Source organism: Equus asinus, chromosome 7 (genome assembly GCF_041296235.1).
Source record: "Equus asinus isolate D_3611 breed Donkey chromosome 7, EquAss-T2T_v2, whole genome shotgun sequence".
Lineage (NCBI taxonomy): Eukaryota > Metazoa > Chordata > Mammalia > Perissodactyla > Equidae > Equus > Equus asinus.
In genome coordinates this window covers 85,837,621-85,860,540 of record NC_091796.1, presented here as the reverse complement: position 1 = coordinate 85,860,540, position 22,920 = coordinate 85,837,621, and the positions used below count along the sequence as shown (strand labels likewise).

Below are 22,920 nucleotides of genomic sequence, written 5' to 3'. Positions count from 1 at the left end.
CTTCAGGGGTCTGTTACAAGCTGTGTGATCTTAACTCACAGAGCCTCACTTTTCACTAGAGTCAGTTTTAGGGACCTTCCAAAACGAATCCTCTGAGAGCTTAGGGACACTGGTAGCTCATGTAGCAGTAAGACATGTTTTGTGGTAAATCATCTACACTTTCTTACCTGATCCTTTTTCTCATTTCTAAGAAAAACATGCTAGAGATTCCAGTCTATAGACATGAGATGGTTTTTTCTGGAAAATCAACAGCTTATGTAGCACCTTCTGCAGGCCTAAAATATAATCATATTTAGCATGGAACAGAGCATTTCTAAAATTCATACATTCACTCATGTGTGCAAAAAATTCTGACTGAATGCCTCCTGTGGACCAGGCATTGTTACAGGCACTGGAGACGCTTTAATGAATGAGAGATTCCTCATCAGTAATGTGGGTACAGTCACTGTGCATGCCTCACAAGGTTGATCGGAAGCTAAACTAGTTAATATGTATAAAGCAAAAGAACAGTGGCACAAAATAAGTGCTTAATAAATGTTAGCTGTTATAATTATTGTAACTTTACTAGAGGACACAGGTAAGTAAAACAGATAAATAATTTCATAATGTGAGGAGTCCTTTGACTCAGTAAACAGAGTGTCGTGACACTTATTGTGTTCAAATAACAGAAGAGCCCATGTGACTGAAGTATAATGAATGAGGGAGCGAGAGGTACAGGGGGAGACTGAAGCTGTAGGCAAAGCCAGGTCAAGTTTTACAGGCCTTAAAGTGTTTTCTGCTCTGTTGTTCGGAGTAAGAAATTAAGAATAGCATGCGTTTCCTTTAAGCTATTTTGAGGAATGTTGTGGTAGAATGCAATTCTTGATATAAGACTTTGGCTTATAGTAGCAAATAGTTTCCTTCTCAGAAAACTTGAAAATCTCAAATATCTAAGAATTTGGTTTTCTTTCATATTCATAAATTGTCCTTTCTTTGTATTTGTGTCAAAGAATTCCTGACTCAGGCAGCAAAATCTAGAATGTTATTTGTTAAATCTCTAGTACCTCTTTTTTTCTGTAAAATCTGCTATGTAAATTTTTATGAAAGTATTCGAGAAATATAGATGGACATTAAAGTAAGTAATATTCTGTTTGTCAGGGGCCTACCACATTGGTGTGAGCCTAATAGAAATTGTGTTGAGCCTAGCAGACATCAAATAGCAGTCCTAAGTTTGGATAATGAATGGAAAAATTAAGTTGTGTATGTAGAATATATTTTGTTTTTTCTTCTTTTTTTTTCACGGAAGAAACTGTTCTGGGTTTTTGACCATGGCACATGTTCATTTTCTTAGTCTATGAGTAGAGTTGATGCCAGAAAAGACAAACATTATAAGTAGGGTAAGGTCAGTGAAGTTTTCCAGACCCAGTGAATTTGGAAATTGTTTGGTGACCTGACTTAAATTCTGATGAGCTTGTAATCCAAGATAATGGTGCTATAGGCAATTTATATCATCATTAATTTCAAGTCCTAGTGAGCCTCAAAAATAGGGGTCACTGATGCATAAGATTTTGTTGGCACAATTTATTTGGATACCGACTTGATTAAAAGATCTCAAATAATTTAAATGCATGAGGTTAAAGGAAAATTATTAACTTATATAGCCAGGGCAGTGATTTGTGTATATATTTTAAGCTTCCTTGGTTTTAAGATCTAAAAGACAAAATCTGTGTCCTAAATTTATAAGTGTGCTGAGAGGACATGTTGACTTCTGAAATGACTTAATGAGGTTGCTTCTTTTCCTTCTCTGTTTTTCTTAAGCCTGCTTGTGTTTGAACATTTTAGGTCATTTATAGCAAGTACACTGACCTGGTTCCCAAGGAAGTCATGAATGCAGATGACCCAGACCTGCAAAGACCTGATGAAGAAGCCATTAAAGAGGTAACTGGGCGTTGACATATAAATAATTGTTTTAGATGACTTTATATATCTTTATTAACTTCCAAACCACTCAATGTGGTGTTTCTTATTTCAGATAACAGAAAAGACAAGGGTAGCCTTAGAGAAATCTGTATCGCAGAAGGTTGCTGCAGCCATGCCAGTTCGAGCAGCTGATAAACTGGCTCCTGCTCAGTATATCCGGTACGAGTTATAGCTGGAAGTCTTAGCTTCATGTCGAACTTGGTTAGGGTTGGGGGTCCTGGTATTCTTTCACTATCCTACTTAGTCACAATTGTAAATGCAGTTTTTGAATAATAACTTGAAACCTATTGACAGTTGTGCAGACAATTGAAAGCAGAAGAATTTCTTAAGGTATCCACTTTTAAGGTATAAGCTGTTATGCTATTTTCAAAATACGTATTTTTTTAGAAATTAGCAATTACTTATAGTATATAATCCAAACCACAGTTATTTATTTAAATTATTTATTATTTATTTATAGTTTTTCATTTATATATAGTAGACATTATGTAATATATATTTATATAATATAAAGTTAATATATTAGCAATGTTGTATACTACTATAATAATTATATAATAATATAGAATGTTAATGATTAATAATATATTGATATTATTTATATAATAATAGTCATCCTTATAATACTAAATTTTGAGGGTTTTCACTCAGCCACATCTTTGTGCGGACAGATGACTCACATTCAGATATAAAATTAGAGCTGGTAGGGCTGCTACCATTATTCTTTCTCTATTTTACAACCTATGATTAGTCAGAAACTACTGACTGTAAGTTACCTGCTGAGAATATTTTGGGGTGGTTTTTTTCCTCAAACGCAGAGTTACAAAATAGGTACAGAGGCTGGCCCAGAGGTGTAGTGGTTAAGTTCACATGCTGTACTTTGGCAGCCCAAGGTTCACTGGTTCGGATCCCAGGTGTGGACCTACGTACCACTCATCAAGCCATACTGTGGTGGCATCCCACGTAGAAGAACCAGAAGGACTTGCAACTAGGATATACAACTATGTACTGGGGCTTTGGGGAGGAAAAAAAAAGAGGAAGATTGGCAACAGATGTTAGCTCAGCGTCAGTCTTCCTCCAAAAAAAAAGAATAGGTACTACTATTTTCTAGATCTCTTATCTGTGAAATTGAACACTATGCCTTCCATGACGGAAATGTACAGGGATGAATTATTTGCAAACTAATACAACTCAAATTTACATTTTGCTTGTAACTCATAATTGCTGTTAGTTCTTTTATCTCCGTGGCTATCTGCTCTGCCTAAATATTTTGCAGTTTTCTATTAACACTTTGTGAAAGGAATTGACAACATTGTCTCACTTAGAGTTATAATAGAAGAAAAATACCTATTGAAAGCTTGAACTAGTTACACCTTTAGTTTCATCTGCTTTCTTCAGATACACACCGTCTCAACAAGGAGTGGCTTTCAACTCTGGAGCTAAACAGAGAGTTATTCGGATGGTGGAAATGCAGAAAGATCCAATGGAGCCTCCAAGGTTCAAGTAAGTAGGTGGCTTCATGAGAATGAACCATGGTTCTTTAAAAAATATCTAAGGAGAAAACTGTCCCAAGTGTCCATCAGCAGGTAAATGGATAAACAGATTGTGGGGCATTTATACATGGAATACTATTGAGCAACAAAAAAGAATGAACTTTTATTATACACAATAACATGGATGAATCTCAAAATGATTATGCTGAGTGAAAGAAGCCAAACAAAAAAAAATACATACTGTATGAGTCCATTTGTATAAAACTAGAAAATGCAAACTAATCCGTGGTGACAGGAAGTAAATCAGCAATTGCCTGTGGAGAAAGAGGGGAGGACAGAGAGGAGATGAGAGGAACAAGAGGGATGGGCAAGGGGCATGCAGAAGCTTTTGGAGGTGATGGCTGTGTTCACTATCTTGATTGTGACGATGGTTTCTTGGGTATATGCTTGTGTCAAAACTTAATCAAATTGTATACTTTATAAATATATAGTTAATTTTGTCAGTTGTACCTCAATAAAACTTTTTTAAAAAGGAAAAGAGTATATTACTGTATGAAATGATAATGATACTGTGGAGGAGAGATGGGTAGTGATGATGACAAGGTTGGTCGTGTTTTCATAATGGTTGAAGCTGAATGATTGGTGTATGATAGATGGGCATTCATTATACACTCTCTGTTTTTGTGTATGTTTGAAGCTTTACATAATAAAAAATGAGGAGGGGAGACTTGAGACATATTAACTAAAAGAGAAAAATGTCTATCACTCTCTGGTCATGCTTTGATTTATCCTTCAGGATTAATAAGAAAATTCCCCGGGGACCACCTTCTCCTCCTGCGCCTGTTATGCATTCTCCTAGCCGAAAGGTAATCTTTGCTATAGTCTAAAATCCTTTTTTGTGCTCATGATTTCTCATTTTATAAATAACCTCCCATAGAATAAAGTCTAGATGCCTATACAGCTACATTTCACCACAGTTACTGTTTTTTTTAATTATTTTTGAAGATCAAATAGGGACCTACCCAAGATTATAATGTGTGCTTCCAGAGTGCTTATGAGAATGTATGTAAAATGTTAGCTGTTCATTTTATTATTATTAACCTAACCCCTACTTTTAATGGAATGAACAGGGTCTGCTGTTTGATAAGAAGGATGTTATCATAGTTAAAGGAACTGAGTACCTGGGATCATTAGGTCTTTGACTGATAGTCGGATAATTGGAGTGGTTTTTTTTTTTTAGGTATGTTTTATTACCCAGTTAAAAGAGTAAGTTACATCTGAAAGAAGTCACATCACTTTAAAAATGGAAAAGTGTTAACCAGCATTCATAACTGTCAAAAATAATTTATAGATTATTTTCCATTTTTTATATTAAAGTTATGGCTAGAAACCATGATATGGAAACATAGTATATAGTGCTGCCAAACAAGTGGAATTTTAGCCTTTGACTAAATCCGTCCTTATGTCAGAGTATATTGTGCTGTCTTTGAAGAGAAAGATTGCACTTGGGTTTTTAGCTAGACTATAAATCTAAAAATGTCTCTTCTGCCACTCTTTCTCCACTCAGATGACCGTGAAGGAACAACAAGAGTGGAAGATTCCTCCTTGTATTTCAAACTGGAAAAATGCAAAGGTAACTAAGCCACCATAAAGTCAGTCTCCTAGTGTTAGAACCTACTGGAAAACACACAGGAAGGAGCTTCACCTGGGTAACTGTGGTTGAAACCTCACGTCTCACTCAAATTTATATCTAAAATTATTTCTGAAAGAAATTAGACTAACTTAAATGTTTCTCTGACAAAACAGAGTCAATGTTTGGATATAGTCAGTGCTTTAATTTTTAAACTATTTTGTTCTGTTTGAAACAATGCATACACAAGCTATCTAAATCCTGTTTATCTGTACTGATCACCAAAGCTTCCAAGAGTCCTAAAGAATCTAAAATAACGTGGACTAAATTTCCCAGTCACTGTTTCCTCTTTTCTGCTTAATCATTTCTCGTGATTCAATTTTTGATGGGTGAGGAAGGCCACTTTCACCCATGGAGTAAATAGAAGTTATTCCTTAAAGGGAGTCATGTATTCATTCTAAAACAAGATTGTTGGGTGGTCTGATTTGGGTTAATTAATGTGTGTGTAACTTTGCGGTATCTTGAGCTGATTTTGTAACATTCCCTTGTATCAGGAATAAAGACTGTAGACTAGAGGTCAGCATTTGGGAGTCTAGTCAGAAATCTGGAAAAATAAAGCTAAGCCTGAAAGTTACATGGATGTTTAAGTATATTCCTTGAGTTGTTGAAATGGGATGCATAATTTCAGAATGTAGAATCTCAATCGTCTAGCCAACTTTATCTTTTTACCATTTACTAAAACTTAGAGGGTTCCAAGAATCTGACAAGTCATGAAAACAGTACAGCAGATCAAACTACCTATAGATATTAGGATTTTGGTGATCGGTTCCACCTTTGTATGACTGTTATATTTACTTGAGAAACATTTATTTAGCCATGTTAGTGATGTCCTTTTATTATAATCCACAATTATTAACATGAGAATCTGTTTTCCCAGAGCTTCGGCTCTGAAGTTGTACTACCCAAGTTTAAATCCTGGCTCGTCCACTTATTAACTGTATGACCTTGAGGACACTACCTAAGCTCTCTGCCTCAGTATCCCCATCCATGAAATGGAAACAATAATGCACCAGCCTTACAGAGTTATTGTGAAGGTTAAATGAGACCATAGATATAAAGTGCTTAAAACAATGCCCCACACAAAACACTCAGTGTTAGCTGCTGCTGCTGTTGCATAATTGTGAAGAAAGATGTAAGAAAAAGAACTTCAACTAACTGGTCGTCAAAATGGACATATTTAAATCTAATGTTAAAGGATCTGTTATCACTCTTCTATGACTCGTATTGTCTGTGTGCTTTCACACTAGGGTTACACAATTCCATTGGACAAGCGTCTGGCTGCTGATGGAAGAGGCCTGCAGACAGTTCACATCAACGAAAATTTTGCCAAATTGGCTGAAGCCCTCTACATTGCTGATCGGAGGGTTGGTCTGTTATAATCAAATTGTCTGATGCTGTTGGTAGTTTGTAAATCCATTCCTCGTCACCTCAGATACTGTTATTTTAGTACAGCGCTAAGGACCTAGGGAGACTCTTGCCTGTGCTGTCTGTGCCAGCGATGGCAGGTGCTAGTTGCAGCTCCGTAGCTGATCTCAGCCTTTGTAGATTCGTACACACACCCCACCACTGGTGACCCACCTTCCTCACAACATTCCAGGATAATGGTTCACTAGGCTGATCCCATTTTGTGAAGATTGCCAGCTGCTGTTTTTAGGTTTCATAATTTTCCTCTATTTTAAATGTAGATGTCTCCCAAAAGGTCAGTAGCAGGGAAGGACAACTAAATATTCTGATGAATTGAATGCTACAGAAAAGTGGCGTTTGGAGTATTGGCTGTCTATTATGATATTAATATGTGATTTTGAAGTTCACATACATCGTGATGGGTGTTTGGAACATAGAAAAGTATATCTCCTGTATCACAGTGAGCATCCTCACAAAAATTATCTCTTGGAGATGTAGTCTAAGGCTTTATCTTGTGTCAGCTTGATTGATTTTGAAAATATAACAAGTTCCTGTTACGTTATTGATATAGAAAATTGTTTTATTGGAATCTTGTTTAATTTTATTTTTTAGATTGTTTCTGAGAAAGCATTAGTGAAACCCTGACTTACAAGATTGATTGGAGTCACTGTAGTTTCAACCACTAAAACATTTCCCAGGTGAAAAGGCTAAGTTTGTAATGTCTTCCAGGCAAGCTGTCTTTTAGTGGACAAGAATCTTTGTTTTACTCAGCAGTGGCAAATCTGAATGCTATTCAACTGCTCTTTCAAGTCAGACTTTAGTCAAGGAGTTAGATGATAGCTGTCATTATTTATCTCCTGATAGTGTCTTATTTAACATCTGACTTTACTAACAGGCTCGTGAAGCTGTGGAAATGCGTGCTCAAGTAGAGAGAAAGATGGCTCAAAAAGAAAAGGAGAAACATGAAGAGAAACTTAGAGAAATGGCCCAGAAAGCCCGAGAGAGAAGGGCTGGGATCAAAACCCATGTGGAAAAAGGTATGACTTTCTCATTACTGAATTGAATTTATTTTGTGGACACTATAAATTTTATTTTAGAAAATAAAATTCTGTTGTTTTTTCTGCATGCAAAAGTAGTACACACATATAAAGAAAATGTAGATATATCAAAAATAATGTAGAAATGAAAGAGTAACTTCTGCCTTATTAAGCTGAAATAGTAGAAAATAAAGAGTATATTAAATGTGGGTCTTCAGTTTGGGACTACACTGGCAATTTTTAAAGTTCTGAGCAATGTACTTTTAAAAATTATGTATCACTCAAGTGACAGACTTTTCTCTTACTTTAATTTTCTTGAAACTTAGAAAGAGAAATGAGATCTCCAGCTGAAAAATTCAGCTCCCCACATGGTAAAATAACCCAGAGTTCCTCTAAGCTGTTACGCCTCCCATCATTAGAGCTGCCAGTGTTTCTCCTCTGGCTTTATTTAGTGGTTTACATTGGTGTATTAATTCGATTAGAGTGAGAAGACTAATTCTCATTCACGAAAATTGTGAGGGTGGTTTTTGTTTCAATCGTAAATCCTAGACTAGCACAGTTCTTTGTTCATTCAGTTCGCACTGAGCACCTACTATGCCAGGTTCTCTTCTAGATACAAGGTTTTCTCCTAGACAGGTGGGGGGTATAGTAGTGAACATTCTAATGAATATAGACAGACCCCAAAAAAGTTAATCATGTAGTCTATTAGAAGGTAATAATCACTATGGAGAAAAATAAAACAGGAAAGGGAGATAAAAGTGCCAGAAGGACAGGGTGGTCAGAATAGGCCTCACTTCTGAGATGGTAATATTAGCACAAAGCCTTGAAGGAAGTAAGGAAGAGAGCTGTGTGGCTGTCTAGAAGAGCATCCCAGATAGCAGGAACAGGAAGTACAAAGGCCCTGAGGTGGGTGTATACCTGTTGTGTTCAAGAAAAAGCAGGAAGGCCAGTATGGCTGAGTTAGAGTGCAAAAGCTGGGGAGTAGATGAGGAGTCAGAATTTGCTTATGGGTTAGGTAGAGGTATGAAAGAACAGGAGTCAAGGATGACTCCAGAACTTTTGCCCTGAGCAATTGGGAAGGACTAGTTGCCATTTACCAGTATTGGGAAGACTGCAGGAGGAACAAGTTTAGAAGGTAAAGATTGGCATTTATCAGTGGACGTGTTAAGTGTAAGATGGAGGTGTCGAGCAGGCAATTGGTTGTAGGAGTCTGGAGTTCAGCTGTAGGGAAGTAAGTAAGCAGGGCCATAAGTAATGGTCCACTTCCTCGAATCATATATCAGTGACTTAATGAGAAAAGATAAAAACCTGCCTGTTGTACACTCTGAAGGTAATTAAAAGTAAAACTTCCCTGTATGTAAACCCTCTAAACTGATAGGAAAAAAACAACAGAAGGTTCTTGAGAAATTAATTAAAATTTTGAAAAATCTGTTGCCAGATATTAATAAAAACTAAGATTTATTGAGTGTTTCTTATGGCAGGCACCACTCTGAGCACTTTACATGTGCTACCTCATATAATCCCTACAGCAGCCCCCTGCAGTGGTTCTCGTATTCTCGCTGTTTTACAGAGCAGGAGACCAAGGCTTAGAGTGGTGAAGTAACCCTCACAAGGTCACATTGCTAATCTGTCATAGAAACGGGATTCGAGTCTAGACAGGCTGGGTCCAGAGCGCATGCTCTTAACTACAGTATATCCCTTCAGACTGGAGAAGGTAGACGAAATGAAGGTGGACATAAGCATAATGGGTAGAGATCAAGATGCCGCCAGCCCCTGTGGACCACAAGCAAAAGGTTCTTTATTCAGAGTCAGTCTTTGAAAACGTTAAGAGTACACATATGCATAGTTCTTTTTTCCTGACATTTTATTATGATGATTTTAAAACAGAAAAGTTGAAAGAATTGTACAATGAACACCTATATCTCCACCACCTAGATTCTACAGCTAACATTTTTTTTTAACAAGTAACATTGCTAAATTTGCTTTATCACATATCTACCCATCTCTCTATCCATCTGTCAATCCACCTTACTATTTTGATGCATTTCAAAGTAAGTTAAAGACATCAGTACACTTTACCCCTAAACACTTCAGCTGCATGCATGGTTCTGGATTCACATTCAAAAATTAACACAGTACTGTTGGATCTAAAGTCATTGCAAGTGAGGTTAAAAGCGCTGAATGTGACTACAAAGAAGTTTATGGAATTTTCTGTCTAAGGCTAAAGAATATTCTCTTGTTCAAAATAGTAATGAGTAATATAGTGATGAAGTAATTTTCAACTCTGTCCACACAGAGGATGGGGAGGCACGTGAGAGGGATGAAATCCGGCATGACAGACGAAAAGAGAGACAGCATGACCGGAATCTTTCCAGGGCAGCTCCTGATAAGAGGTAGGTGCTGTTTGAGAGAGATGCGAATCGTGAGGAGTGGGCTTTGTGAACCTGTTAGAGAGGAGGGTTAGTTCACTATGACCAGTCTTGCTTCTCTGCCTTTCCTTTTAGCTTGATAACTTAAATCAGCACTTACTTTCTTACACTTAGTTATGTGCTGTGTCTTAGTAGAAGAATTGACTATCCCTGGAAGTAATCTTTTCTTCCATCATCTAGTAGAGTCAGCCAGAATTGAGAATGATGGGGAGATAGAAAAGGGAATTAAGATTATGTTTGCAAAAAGAAAGCAATGGATAGGAATGTTCTGGTCTGTTCTTTTTCTATTTCAAACGGTGAGACAAATTTATTATGTGCCTATTCCTCTAGACAGGAAATAAGCTGCTGTACCTTTATAGGGATCCTTTTATATGCCGAGTACTGTACTGAGTACAGTGGGGGAGAAGAGCAGGTTTTGTAAGAAGTGAAAATTGGCCTCTTCCCATACGCAGCTTCACTTAAAATTCAGAAAGACAAGGCTATCATATAAAATAACTTGGGAAACTTGACAGAGCACTCTTAATACACACAGACTTGTATAGGACAAACCAGATACATGTGTGGGGACTTGGGATAAAGTGGAGATTGGTGAAATTTGTGGTTCACCAAAGGCTGAGGCCTGAAATTACTGAAAAGTTGAGAACGTGCTATAATATGGAAGTGGCATTCTGAGTGAGGGTTACATGCAAATATAAAACATTTTCTTTCAAATGAGCAGTTTTCCATGCCCTCATCATCCGATGAGCTGATGCAATCCATTTTTTTTCAAATCATATCTTAAACATGAAAAAGAAGCTTCCTGCTGGTGGTGGTCTTTGTGGTTTAATGGCATATTTCATCTCCCTAGGTAAGTGAAGTCATGGAGAAGCAGAAAATCTGAATTTAGAGTTGTGGGTAAATGCAGGGTAGAAGAGAGAGGAATGAAGTGTGAAATGTGCAGTTAATGACACTCTTGGTCTGAAATTCCTAAGCTGTAAAAATCAAAATGGCTCTGTAGGTAAATTGGGCCCTTAAAACCAGTAAAGTGGCTCTGGGAATTGATAACAGAAAAGCTGTAAACTTGTGATTGGATAAAAATCAGATTGTCTATAGAAATCATTTTAATACCTGAGCTTCTGGCAAAATAAACGATGACAGTTACTGTGGTTTCATTGCAATATAGATTGCATACGTACAGAAACAGTGGGGGAATTAAGTTTATCTGAATATTGAAAATCATTCTGAGTAATCCAGTCATTGACATGTTTTCCTCAAAATTCTAATAAGATAAAATTACTAAATGTGAGGGCCGGCCCAGTGGCGCAGCGGTTAAGTGCGCACGTTCCACTTTGGTGGCCCGGGGCTCGCCAGTTCAGATCCCAGGTGTGGACATAGCACCGCTCAGCAAGCCATGCAGTGGTAGGCGTCCTACATATAAAGTAGGGGTAGATGGGCACGGATGTTAGCTCAGGACCAGTCTTCCTCAGTAAAAAGAGGAGGATTGGCAGCAGATGTTAGCTCAGGGCTAATCTTCCTCAAAAAAAAAAAATTACTAAATGTGGTTAAGTAAAGGAACTGATTCTAGCTTAGTGAAAATAATTAATGTGGCACATCTAATTTACATCCAGTCTCCTCCAACCCTCAGATAATAGCAAACATAGACCATAGCAATTTCATATCTCAGGATGCGTTGTAAGGTGCTTGCTCATATTAAAGACTTTGGTGTCAAGAATGACACGAAAGTCTCTTGGCAGTTCTTTTCAGCTAACAGGAAGGCCTAATTGTAAAACCCTGCCTCTTCTAATAATCATGTATCTGAAATGCTGTAAGGACTGCCAACCCGATTATGCGTCATCAGGGAATATATGTTCACAAGATGTGACCAGGACATATTCATTTCCTTTCCTTCATGAGATTGGTTCTATTTAAATTGAAATTCAAGTTGTCTGTAAAGAGTGTTCAGTTTAGTAACACTGTATTTCAAAACAGGTCGAAACTGCAGAGAAATGAAAATCGGGATATCAGTGAAGTCATTGCTCTTGGTGTGCCCAATCCTCGGACTTCCAACGAAGTTCAGTATGACCAAAGGCTCTTCAACCAATCCAAGGTACAAGGAGTAAAGAAATAGTGTCTTTTTTGTTGTTGTTGTTGAGTTATTGATAGGTTACAATCTTCTGAAATTTCAGTTGTACATTAATGTTTGTCAGTCATGTTGTAGGTGCACCACTTCACCCTTTGTGCCCACCCCCCACCCCACCTTTCCCCTGGTATCCACTAAACTGTTCTTAGTCCATAATTTTAAATTCCTCATATGAGTGAAGTCATACACAGATTATCCTTCTCTCGCTGGCTTATTTCACTTAACATAATTCTCTCAAGGTCCATCCATGTTATTGCAAATGGAATGATTTTGTTCTGTTTTGCAGCTGAGTAGTATTCCATTGTATATATGTACCACATCTTCTTTATCCATTCGTCTGTTGCTGGACACTTAGGTTGCTTCCACGTCTTGGCTATTGTAAACAGTGCTGCAATAAACATTGGGGTGCATAGGACTTTTGGGATTGCTGACTTCAAGCTCTTTGGATAAATACCCAGTAGTGGGATGGCTGGATCGTATGGTAGTTCTATTTTTAACTTTTTGAGGAATCTCCATACTGTTTTCCATAGTGGCTGCACCAGTTTGCATTCCCACCAGCAGTGTATGAGGGTTCCTTTTTCTCCGCAACCTCTCCAACATTTGTTGCTATTAGTTTTAGATATTTTTGTCATTCTAACGGGTGTAAGGTGATATCTTAGTGTAGTTTTGATTTGCATTTCCCTGATGATCAGCGATGATGAGCATCTTTTCATGTGCCTATTGGCCATCAGTATATCTTCTTTAGAGAAATGTCTGTTCATGTCTCCAGCCCATTTTTTGATTGGGTTGTTTGATGTTTTGTTGTTGAGTTGCGAGAGTTCTTTGTATATTATGGATATTAAGCCTTTGTCAGATATATGACTTGCAAATATTTTTTCCCAGTTAGTGAGTTGTTTTTTTGTTTCAATCCTGTTTTCCCTTGCCTTGAAGAAGCTCTTTAATCTGATGAAGTCCCATTTGTTTATTCTTTGTATTGTTTCCCTTCTCTGAGAAGGCATGGTGTCCGAAAAGATCCTTTTAATACTGATGTCAAAGAGTGTACTGCCTACGTTTTCTTCCAGAAGCCTTATGGTTTCAGGTCTCAGCTTTAGGTCTTTGATCCATTTTGAGTTTATTTTGGTGAATGGTGAAAAAGAATGGTCAATTTTCATTCTTTTACATGTGGCTTTCCAGTTTTCCCAGCACCATTTGTTGAAGAGACTTTCTTTTCTCCATTGTATGCCCTCAGCTCCTTTGTTGAAGATAAGTTGTCCATAGATGTGTGATTTTATTTCTGGGCTTTCAATTCTGTTCCATTGATCTGTGCACCTGCTTTTGTACCAGTACCATGCTGTTTTGATTACTGTAGCTTTGTAGTATGTTTTGAAGTCAGGGATTGTGATGCCTCCCGTTTTGTTCTTTTTTCTCAGGATTGCTTTAGAAATTCGGGGTCTTTCGTTGCCCCATATGAATTTTAGGATTCTTTGTTCTAATTCTGTAAACAATGTCATTGGGATTCTGATTGGGATGGCGTTGAATCTGTAGATTGCTTTAGGTAGAACGGACATTTTAACTATGTTTATTCTTCCAATCCATGTACATGGAATGTCTTTCCATCTCCTTATGTTGTCATCCAATTGTCTCAGAAAGGCCTTGTAATTTTCATTATATAGGTCCTTCACTTCCTTAAATTTACCCCAAGGTATTTTATTCTTTTTGTTGCGATTGTGAATGCTATTGTATTCTTGAGTTCTTTTTCTGTTGGTTCATTACTGGCGTATAGAAATGCTACTGATTTATGCAAATTGATTTTATACCCTGCAACTTTGCTGTAGTTGTTGATTACTTCTAACAGTTTTCCAATGGATTCTTTGGGGTTTTCTATATATAAGATCATGTCGTCTGCAAACAGCGAGAGTTTCAAGGAAATAGTGTGTCTTAAGTGTTAATACGAATACCAGTCCTGAGGGAAAAGAAAATTAACATATCATAGATTTGGATCAGCCTAAGGTATGCTGGCACAGTGACAGAAAAAAATTGGAAGTTGTGTTGTAGCTTTAGAGACAAGATGAAACAGTTCTGATGTTGACCTCTTACGGTTGGCTAAGATTTGCGACACTAGTAGAAAATGAAAGAAATTAGGTGCTAAAACTTGGTTCTGGTATGTCAATCTTTTATTTCTAAAATAGAGCTACTGGGGGGCTGGCCCCGTGGCCGAGTGGTTAAGTTCGCACGCTCCACTGCAGGCCACCCAGTGTTTCGTTGGTTCGAATCCTGGGCGCGGACATGGCACTGCTCATCAAACCACGCTGAGGCAGCGTCCCACATGCCACAACTAGAAGGACCCACAACGAAGAATATACAACTATGTACCGGGGGGCTTTGGAGAGAAAAAGGAAAAATAAAATCTTTAAAAAAAAAAAAAAATAGAGCTACTGACCTACAAATGTATTTCTTGGGCTGTTTTTTGTTGATCTTTGAAAAAATTTTAATGCCATAGGACACATAAACTTGGGATCTTTTAAAAAACAAAGCTGTAAAACTTGATTAAAGTACTAGACTAGTTGTCAGGAAATCCGATTTCTAGTACCAGTTCTCATTAACTATTTACAGCATGTTAAGCTTGAGGAAAGTACCTTTGTGTTTTAATTCACCCAGCATTCATTATTTACTGTGCGTAAGTCCGTGGATCAAAGGTAGACAACCCTTTGCCCTCAAGTTCACTGGAAAAGATGATTATGTACATAAATAAAGACAAGGCAAACTGTGGTAAGAATATAGAAGTATAAAGTCCTACTGGGATATAGGGGGAAAGTTAATTATGACTTAGAGGTTTTTTAGGAAGATTTGAAGGTAGCATGTGAGTAAGTTCTAGTTAATAAGTTATTGGGTGCTTTTTATATTCCTGGCATTGTTCTAAATCTTTTACTTGTACTATCTCACTTAATCCTTATGAAAACCCTGTGAAGTCATACTGTTATTACCTCTGTTTACAAATGGGGAAATTGAGACACACAGAGGTTTAGCTAATAACTGGTGGAACTAAGATTCAGATGTAAGCTGTCTTGATTCCAAAGCTTGTGTTCTTAAACACTGAGCAAAGGGGGTTAGGGATGAAATTTACACCTAAGTAAATATTTATAACACAATCACCTCTTTCAAGCTTAAGTTTAAATCATCTAAAAGTTGTGGTGAAAATTTTTCTAAAAAGGCACATCCCTGTATTAGTGAACCATCCAAATAAATGAAACAAGTTTGTTTGTTACTGACTTTAGGTTTTCATTGAGAGCCTTATTATCTCATGCTGTAAGTGTTCTCAGGCAGCAGGTATAACATTATTACTCTAAATGGCATCAGGTAAATCCTTTACAATTCTTTCATCTTTTTGCCACTATACAAATTGAAATTGTCGAGTGCCTGCTTATACTAGTAACCAATTTTAATGAATACTTCACAGTAGTAAAACTTATTAATGAATACCTTATTTAATCTAAAAAGATGGTATGAACAAGTTGATGGGCTTTGTGAGTTTTTCTTAATGATTTTTAATTTGCAGTTCAGATTGTTGAAAATGTGAGCTATAAATGAGCGGTTTATTCTTCACATGAATATAATCAGGTTCAATTTTTAATGATAATATACATTTTTATTTAATGTCATCTATTTTTTCATAGGGTATGGACAGTGGTTTTGCAGGTGGAGAAGATGAAATTTACAATGTTTATGATCAAGCCTGGAGAGGTGGTAAAGATATGGCCCAGAATATTTACAGGCCCAGTAAAAATCTGGACAAAGACATGTATGGTGATGACCTAGAAGCCAGAATAAAGACCAACAGGTACCAAGACAAACAGCTCAGTTTCAGTGTTTGCATCAGTGAAAACAAAGTAGTTCATAGTCCTTTCTCTTTTTCTCTAGATTTGTTCCCGATAAGGAGTTTTCTGGTTCAGACCGTAGGCAGAGAGGCCGAGAAGGACCAGTTCAGTTTGAGGAAGATCCTTTTGGTTTGGACAAGTTTTTGGAAGAAGCCAAACAGCATGGTGGCTCTAAAAGACCCTCAGATAGCAGCCGCCCCAAGGAACATGAGCATGAAGGCAAGAAGAGGAGGAAGGAATAGACACACCTCTCTTCCAAGGGAATGGACTGTTATCCGTGACCCTAATGATGCAAGTCATTTGGGGGAACATTTTGTAAATGGCCAGGATAAAAACCAAATCTGGGTGTCAGACCCCAGCATTACTTTTTATTACGGGAGAAAGGGGGGATGGAAAATTCTACTTTAAACTATTTAGTTTTTTTAAAGAGTGGGCTGTGTTTGTGCTTCTCCCACCTTTTGGCATTTATAGAACTGCCCCACACATGAAACTAAGACCACTTCCTTTTGTGTGACATTAGTACTTTGGGGTGAATATTTTGTGTAAGAACAACTTACCCCAACACACTTACCCCAGCCACAGTGAGTAGAAGGATGGTCGCATACTGGAACTGTTCAGCCAAATGATGTTTGCCCCTGTTGTGCTCTGTTTTAATCTGGAGTGGGGAAAGTAAGCTCTTGCTTGGTGCAACTATTTGTTTCAAATAAAAACATTTAGACAAAATTTTCAGTTTTGTTTACTTTATTTAAATAGGCAGTAATAGTCTCAAAGATCTTTCTCTTCATCAGATGTCTGATCCCCTTGCAAAACTTTTGGTCTTTGAGCTTGAACATGGAGCTGAAAAAAATAAGATTAAGCACTATAAGGAAAGACAATATCTCTAAAAACATTAAAACTGAAAATTGCCACTTTAAGACTACCTTTTTATTAAGGATAAGTCAGTAAGTAAAGAGGATGTTATTTGTTCCCGGTTCTTAAGACTCCCTGAACTTCAATGAAAAATTGTAGATCAGTTTGACCCAAGGTCACATAGTAAGTAGAAAAGCCAGGATTTCAACCCCAGTCTGCCTGACTTGTAACTGAACTGCTGTTTCCACTGCTCCATGTTGCACATACCTTGCTAACCACCAAAGGGTCTTCCTATACTTCCCTCCCCAGACCTTTTAGAACTGGGCACTCTACCACCACCACCACCACCCACCGTTCTTTAACAAACAGTAAGGCTGCTTAAGTTACAAATCTCATAAAGTCCCTATCATTCCACAGTTCTGACTTATTTAATTGATATTCAGAAAGCTCATATGATATAGAAAAAAATTTACCTTTACTCCATCAATAACGTGATTTTCCTGTTGTAGTGCATTCTGAAGTTCTTCTTCTGAAGAAAACTGAATCCAACCCATACCTCTGTGAAAGCCGGTGTCTTTGTCCTAAAAATTCAAAATTTAGGAAAAGATTAATCATAAACTTGAGAAAGTTTCCATGAGCTCCAAATCAAACTACCAACTTTTTCATCTGCCAAAATGGTATAACAAGCATCTTAATGTCAAAAACCTTGCTTTAATACATATTCACGCTCCTAGTTACCCAAGTCTTAATCCCTGTGTTAACATTCTCTGCTTTTCTGCTGCCATTGGACAAGCAAAACATGGGTAATGATACAAAGCACACTAACAGCAATAGTCGAGGAGATTTTGATCACATAAAGAAGTGTCTTCCTGTTTCTAACTTCCTCACTTCTAGAATCTAGAAAATTAAGCCTCAAAACGTAATTGCATTTCTGGTGATTTCTGAACCCAGTCACCCTCAGTACCACCACTACCATTATCATCAAGCTTCTAATGAAAAATAGGAGGGAAAAATTACCCTTATCTACCTAGTTCCAGACTTCTGGTTAATGTAAACAATTTTTCTACTTCCCCTGTGCAAAAGGCAGAGTGCTTATCACTCAGCCTCTACATCAGTGCACAAGCAAAATGATTCTAGTGTGCTTGGACACACTCTGCCCCCTCCCCCACCAGCCCTATGTAAAGGACAGATACCAAGACATCTAGTCACTCAATATACATCATCAGTCTCGTTAGAAAGTTACGTTGTGCTCTGCCCAAAAACCAAATTCCTAGAAATTGCCCCCATACTTCACAGGTAACTTTGTAAATATTAACCTAGAAGACAGGAAGTTTCTGGTCATGTCCCAGAAATTCACTCCCTACCTCAAATAGGGCAATTTCTAAAGCACTCTGCTCTACCTCAATACTACTATTTCCATGAGTAAAGGCCTTAAAAATTTTATGTTTATTAAACTTACATAATATGTATCTAAGAAACCTGCATTTCTAACTTGAGTACAATTTGTTAATAAGAAACTAATTTTTTCCTGCTACATTTTATTTAGTTTTACCAAGAATCAAAGCTGCCTTTTGTTTGAATCTAAGATCTGTTAACTCCAGGTCCTAAATTATTTTGTTTATATTTTTTAAGAGAGAAACAGCAACCAAGAAATATCTTACATTCTTTTGGAAAACTTTATTTTTAAATGCTCTTCAATAAATACAAATTTCATACTCCTTGTAAAATCGTAGTTTTTAAGCTTATAGAAAGATTTTCACGTCTGTAACACATGTGCCTCATTCTTTTAACTAACTGTACAAATTCCACTGTAACCATGAGTTAATATGTAATCAATCCCACTGATGAATACTTAGGTTCTTCTCAGCTATATTAAGCAATGCTGCTTTGAACATTCTTGATCACACATTTCTGTATAATAAACTCCTAGAAATGGAATTGCTAGATGAAAGCAAATGCAAATTCTTAATTTTGATAGATTTTGCCAAACTACCCTTCACAAATGAAGACAGCAGTTAAACTTCTCAACAATTTCAGTGCCAGTTTCCCTATACCTTCACTAGCACTAGATAGAAGTAATCTTTGATTTCTAGAAGGCAAGTAATGTTAAATCAAGAGTTAAGAGTTTAAGTTGCTTTAAGCTGCTATTTTACCACAGCCTTTCAGTGCCATGAGGAACAAAGGGCTGGTTTTAGTGCAGCATGTGTAAACTCTACATGTGCTCACATTCATACCCCCAAAAAACCAGTAATTCTAGAAAGCCCACAGAAAAATACACCCCATGAAAAAGCAAAACAAATTTATAGATTGAGCCTAAACCTTCATGAGAAAGCAAAGGGAATGTATTAAATACAAAAACAAAAAAAAATGGCATTCAATTTAATGAGGATAAAAGTTAAAGTATTCTCTGCCCCTCAGTTTTATGAGAAAATTATCCTCTACTATGTCAAGTCCTTATAATACTGTAGTAGGCACTAGAATTACGAGATGGCCCATGATCTTGTGTCCCACCCTGTTACCCCTTGTATAATCCCCTCCCCTTGAGTGAATGGGACCTATGACATGCTTTTAACCAAAAGAACGGGACAAAAGTGATGGGATGCTGCTCCTGTGATCACGTTACATGGCAAGGGTAATGGGGTGTCACTCCCAAGACCAAGTTATAAGACTGTCTTAGCAGGCTGGAGAACGAAACTCCTTGCTGATTCTGAAGAACTAAGCTGCCACGTTGGGAAAGAGCCTACAGAGAAGCCAGGTAACAACAAACTGCAGGCAGTTCCTAGGAGCTGGGAGCAGCCTCCAGCTAAAAGCCACCAAGAAAGCAGATGCCTCAGTCCTGCAGTTGAAAAACAAATTCTCCACCAACCTGAGGCAGCTGGGAAATGAGTCTTTCCCAGCTGAGCCTCTCATGAGACCACAGCCTCAGCTGACACCTAGATTGCAACTATCAGGAGACCCTGAACAGAGGACCCAGCAAGGCTGTGCCCAGACTTCTGATTTGCAGAAACTGATAGTATAAGTGCATTGTCTGAGCTATTAAGTTTGCAGTAATTTGTTATGCAACAATAAAAAACTAACACAAATACCTAGGATAAAATTTTTTACTGTTTAATCAGTATCACCCATAATTTTATCAATAAAGACGCTGAACAGCTTCACTCCATTAGAAATTCATGAGTTGATATGTTTGGACAAAAAAATCAAGAACTAGAGGATAACATTAATACTTTTTTTTTAAAAGATAATACTCACAAAAGGTACGATGCACTTTCGAACATGGCCAAATTGTGCAAAGTGTTCTCTCAGCTCACCTGTATAGAAGAAAATATATTAAAAGTAATTCATGTATTTTATATCCTCCATCCTAGACTGTAGATAGAAACCAAAAGGGGTCCTAGAGTCCCCAAACTTTTGGTGAACAGGAGCTACTTTGCATTTCCTCAAATCCTTAAGATTTAGGAAGCACTACAGTACTGACTACAAAGCTGTAATGTACCAGATGTGGGGAGGTGATGGGGTGGAGAATGGAGAGATACATTGCTGAGTTGACTGTAATCTTCACCCCCAGCAAATATTGAGTGTCTTTATCATACCAGATACTGTGCTAGGTGCATGGATTATAATCCCAGTGAGAAGATCATAGAAGACAAACAATTACAGTACAGTGTGTTGCTAGCAATATTAGAGATATCCAAATAAATTCTCAATTTACTGGGCTTTTATAATTTAAAGATTACTAGATTAAATGGGACTCTTAAAATTTGTTCAATTGATCCTACCTACCCTTCCTGCTGTATTTCCCATTGCTGGCTCATAGTTTCTGTCTAGTACAGCAAATAAAATGCTTTGTGTCTGTCCTGTGGATTCCCATCTTTGCATGTCGTTCTTTCCCTGTGATATGTCAGTAATCTTGTCTCCTCCTGCCTAAGTTGTAACTATCCTTCAAGACCCAGGCCAAAGACATCCACTGAAAATTATTTTACTGGGCTCCTACTGCAACACAAAACAACATACTAGCCCTGTGAGGCCTCAAAGATGAATAGTGGATAACCTTAAAGGTCAAAAACTACATGATCTTTTTTTCTTCTGAACTACAGTGCTTGTACTTTTGCTGATTTACATTTCAAATAAATATTCTTATTTATCTTAGTTCATCTAAACTGCATTGGTTCAACAACTGCCTATGTTTGTTGTAAGTCTCCTCGCCCCAACCAATACACTCTAAGCTCCTTGAATGTTGAGTCCACAATGTCCACAGTGATTGATACAGAGTAGGGCAATAGTTGCTGACTGAATAAATGTCTGGTAATCCTTCAACAACCATAGGGACTAAATTTCTGAAGAGCTCTAATAGTTGGTCAGAAGAGTCAGCAAGATCAGGATCTCACAAAACATGTTACTCGAGGATAAATAACATAGTGTTAAATATTCTAGCTCTGGAAGGTAACCCTTTTCCCAAATTACCTACAATTGTTGGGGAAAAACAGCTGCAAGCACCAAGAACAACTGCCTACCACGTAATAGATAACTCCTTAAATATTTGCTGAATGAATGAATGAACTGAGAGACTGTTTCAAAATTGTATGTTATAAAGACTCTTTTCAAGGGTTATACACTAGCCCATTATAGTCTGGAAACTTGCATCTGCGAGATGCTGGCAAAACCTTGTTTTTTTTCCACAAAGTTCACAGAGCCCAAGAAAGACATTTTACAGGGCTTGGTCTTCAGCCACCACGTACCGAGAAGGTGGGGCACAAACCGATCTATTTCCCATTCTACTACTCACATAGAAGCCACAAAAAAGAGGACAGTCATCCCTGTTCCATGCTTTTGTTTAAGGGAGCTGACCTGATACATGCATATCTACAAAGGTGACTGGGGATTTTTAAGTTTTGGTGAGCAAATGTAAAAACCTTCTCTCAAACCTGCAGCTGACAAAAATCAATGTTCGGTACTGATTACTCTCTACCCTCTATGTCCAGCACAGGCCTCTCCCATGAGCTTCAACTTCAGTAATCATGAAAACAATCTCATTTATTGAGTACTTAGTCTGTATCTAGCACAAGTCTAAGCAATTTACATATAAACTCATTCAATCCAATCAACAAGCCTACGGCGAAGGTATCATTGACTCCATTTTATAGATGATGAAACTGACGCACAGTGGTGAGAATTTTTCCAAAATTATCTTCTGTTAGTCAGGTTACACAAGGATTGAATGGTCGAGTCAGAATTCTAACCCAAGCAGTATGGCTTCAGAGCGCACTTCTCAATCAACGACACACAAGCTCCTCTGTCCAAGTGCCTGGGGAGACCTCACAGGTTTCTCAAACTCAACACATCTAAACTTTACTCTTCATATTCTCTCGGCCTGCTTCTCCTACATTCTAACCACGAAATTCACCAACGCTAAAAACCTGGAAGTCATTCCTCCCCTTCCTTCATTCTTTATTCTTTCCCCATTCAAGCCATCACGAAATGCGGCCCATTTTGTCGTTAACATTAAGTCGACCTGACCCCTCTTCATACCATGACCCTAGTTCAGGTCCTCCTCTTTGACCTAAATTACGGAAACTGCCTTTTAGTTCGTCTCCTCGTCTCCCATCTGGTCCCTTTGAATCCATTCTCCAACACGGCAGTCAAAATAATTCCTTCTACATCGTAAATCTTAAAGTTCCCAAGTCATAGACTTTTCCACCAAATCATTCCACAAGGCAGGAGACCGTGAAGACGTGCCCCAAAAGCTCGAAGGGCATCCCTAAATTGTCAACTGTGAACAAAATTTCTGCTGCCCGGCTTGCTCAGGAGCAAACTCAGTCTAAAGACAGCCGCCACGTTGATTTAAGCGCTCCGCAGAGAGCAGAGCTTGTGAGGACGGCCCGGACATAAAAATTTCGCCCCTACTACATCTCCATCACTCACTCGAGGCCGCGGTCCAGGGAATTTTCCTCACAAAAGCAACGGGCCGGCCAACACTCGTACGCAGAGCCACAGCGCCCCTCACCGCCGAAGCCGCCATCTTTAGATTGAGGGATGCCCGTGACCTGTTTCGTGACCCCGGAAGAACCAATCGGATCCGGAGCACG

The 22,920-nt window shown here is 37.9% G+C and overlaps 2 protein-coding genes across 2 annotated transcripts in view; one reads left to right on the top strand and one right to left on the bottom strand.

The window, feature by feature from the left end:
• The window catches only part of SNW1 (SNW domain containing 1), a 29,894-nt gene extending 13,186 nt beyond the window's left edge, over positions 1-16,708 (top strand). The window contains exons 4-14 of the mRNA XM_014846734.3: positions 1,822-1,917; positions 2,012-2,118; positions 3,358-3,462; positions 4,249-4,318; positions 5,020-5,085; positions 6,390-6,506; positions 7,442-7,583; positions 9,880-9,976; positions 11,981-12,098; positions 15,785-15,948; positions 16,029-16,708. Of these exons, the coding sequence (XP_014702220.1) occupies positions 1,822-1,917; positions 2,012-2,118; positions 3,358-3,462; positions 4,249-4,318; positions 5,020-5,085; positions 6,390-6,506; positions 7,442-7,583; positions 9,880-9,976; positions 11,981-12,098; positions 15,785-15,948; positions 16,029-16,227 (1,281 nt within the window). The 3' untranslated portion in view covers positions 16,228-16,708. The remainder of the gene's footprint in view (positions 1-1,821; positions 1,918-2,011; positions 2,119-3,357; positions 3,463-4,248; positions 4,319-5,019; positions 5,086-6,389; positions 6,507-7,441; positions 7,584-9,879; positions 9,977-11,980; positions 12,099-15,784; positions 15,949-16,028) is intronic.
• SLIRP (SRA stem-loop interacting RNA binding protein) lies at positions 16,709-22,853 on the bottom strand. The gene is made up of 4 exons (XM_014846737.3): positions 22,757-22,853; positions 20,087-20,145; positions 17,308-17,415; positions 16,709-16,822 (listed from the first exon to the last, which is right to left on the bottom strand). The coding sequence occupies exons 1-4, from the start codon at positions 22,851-22,853 to the stop codon at positions 16,751-16,753; spliced, it is 336 nt and encodes a 111-aa protein (XP_014702223.1). The 3' UTR covers positions 16,709-16,750.
• Positions 22,854-22,920: the final 67 nt, after the last annotated feature.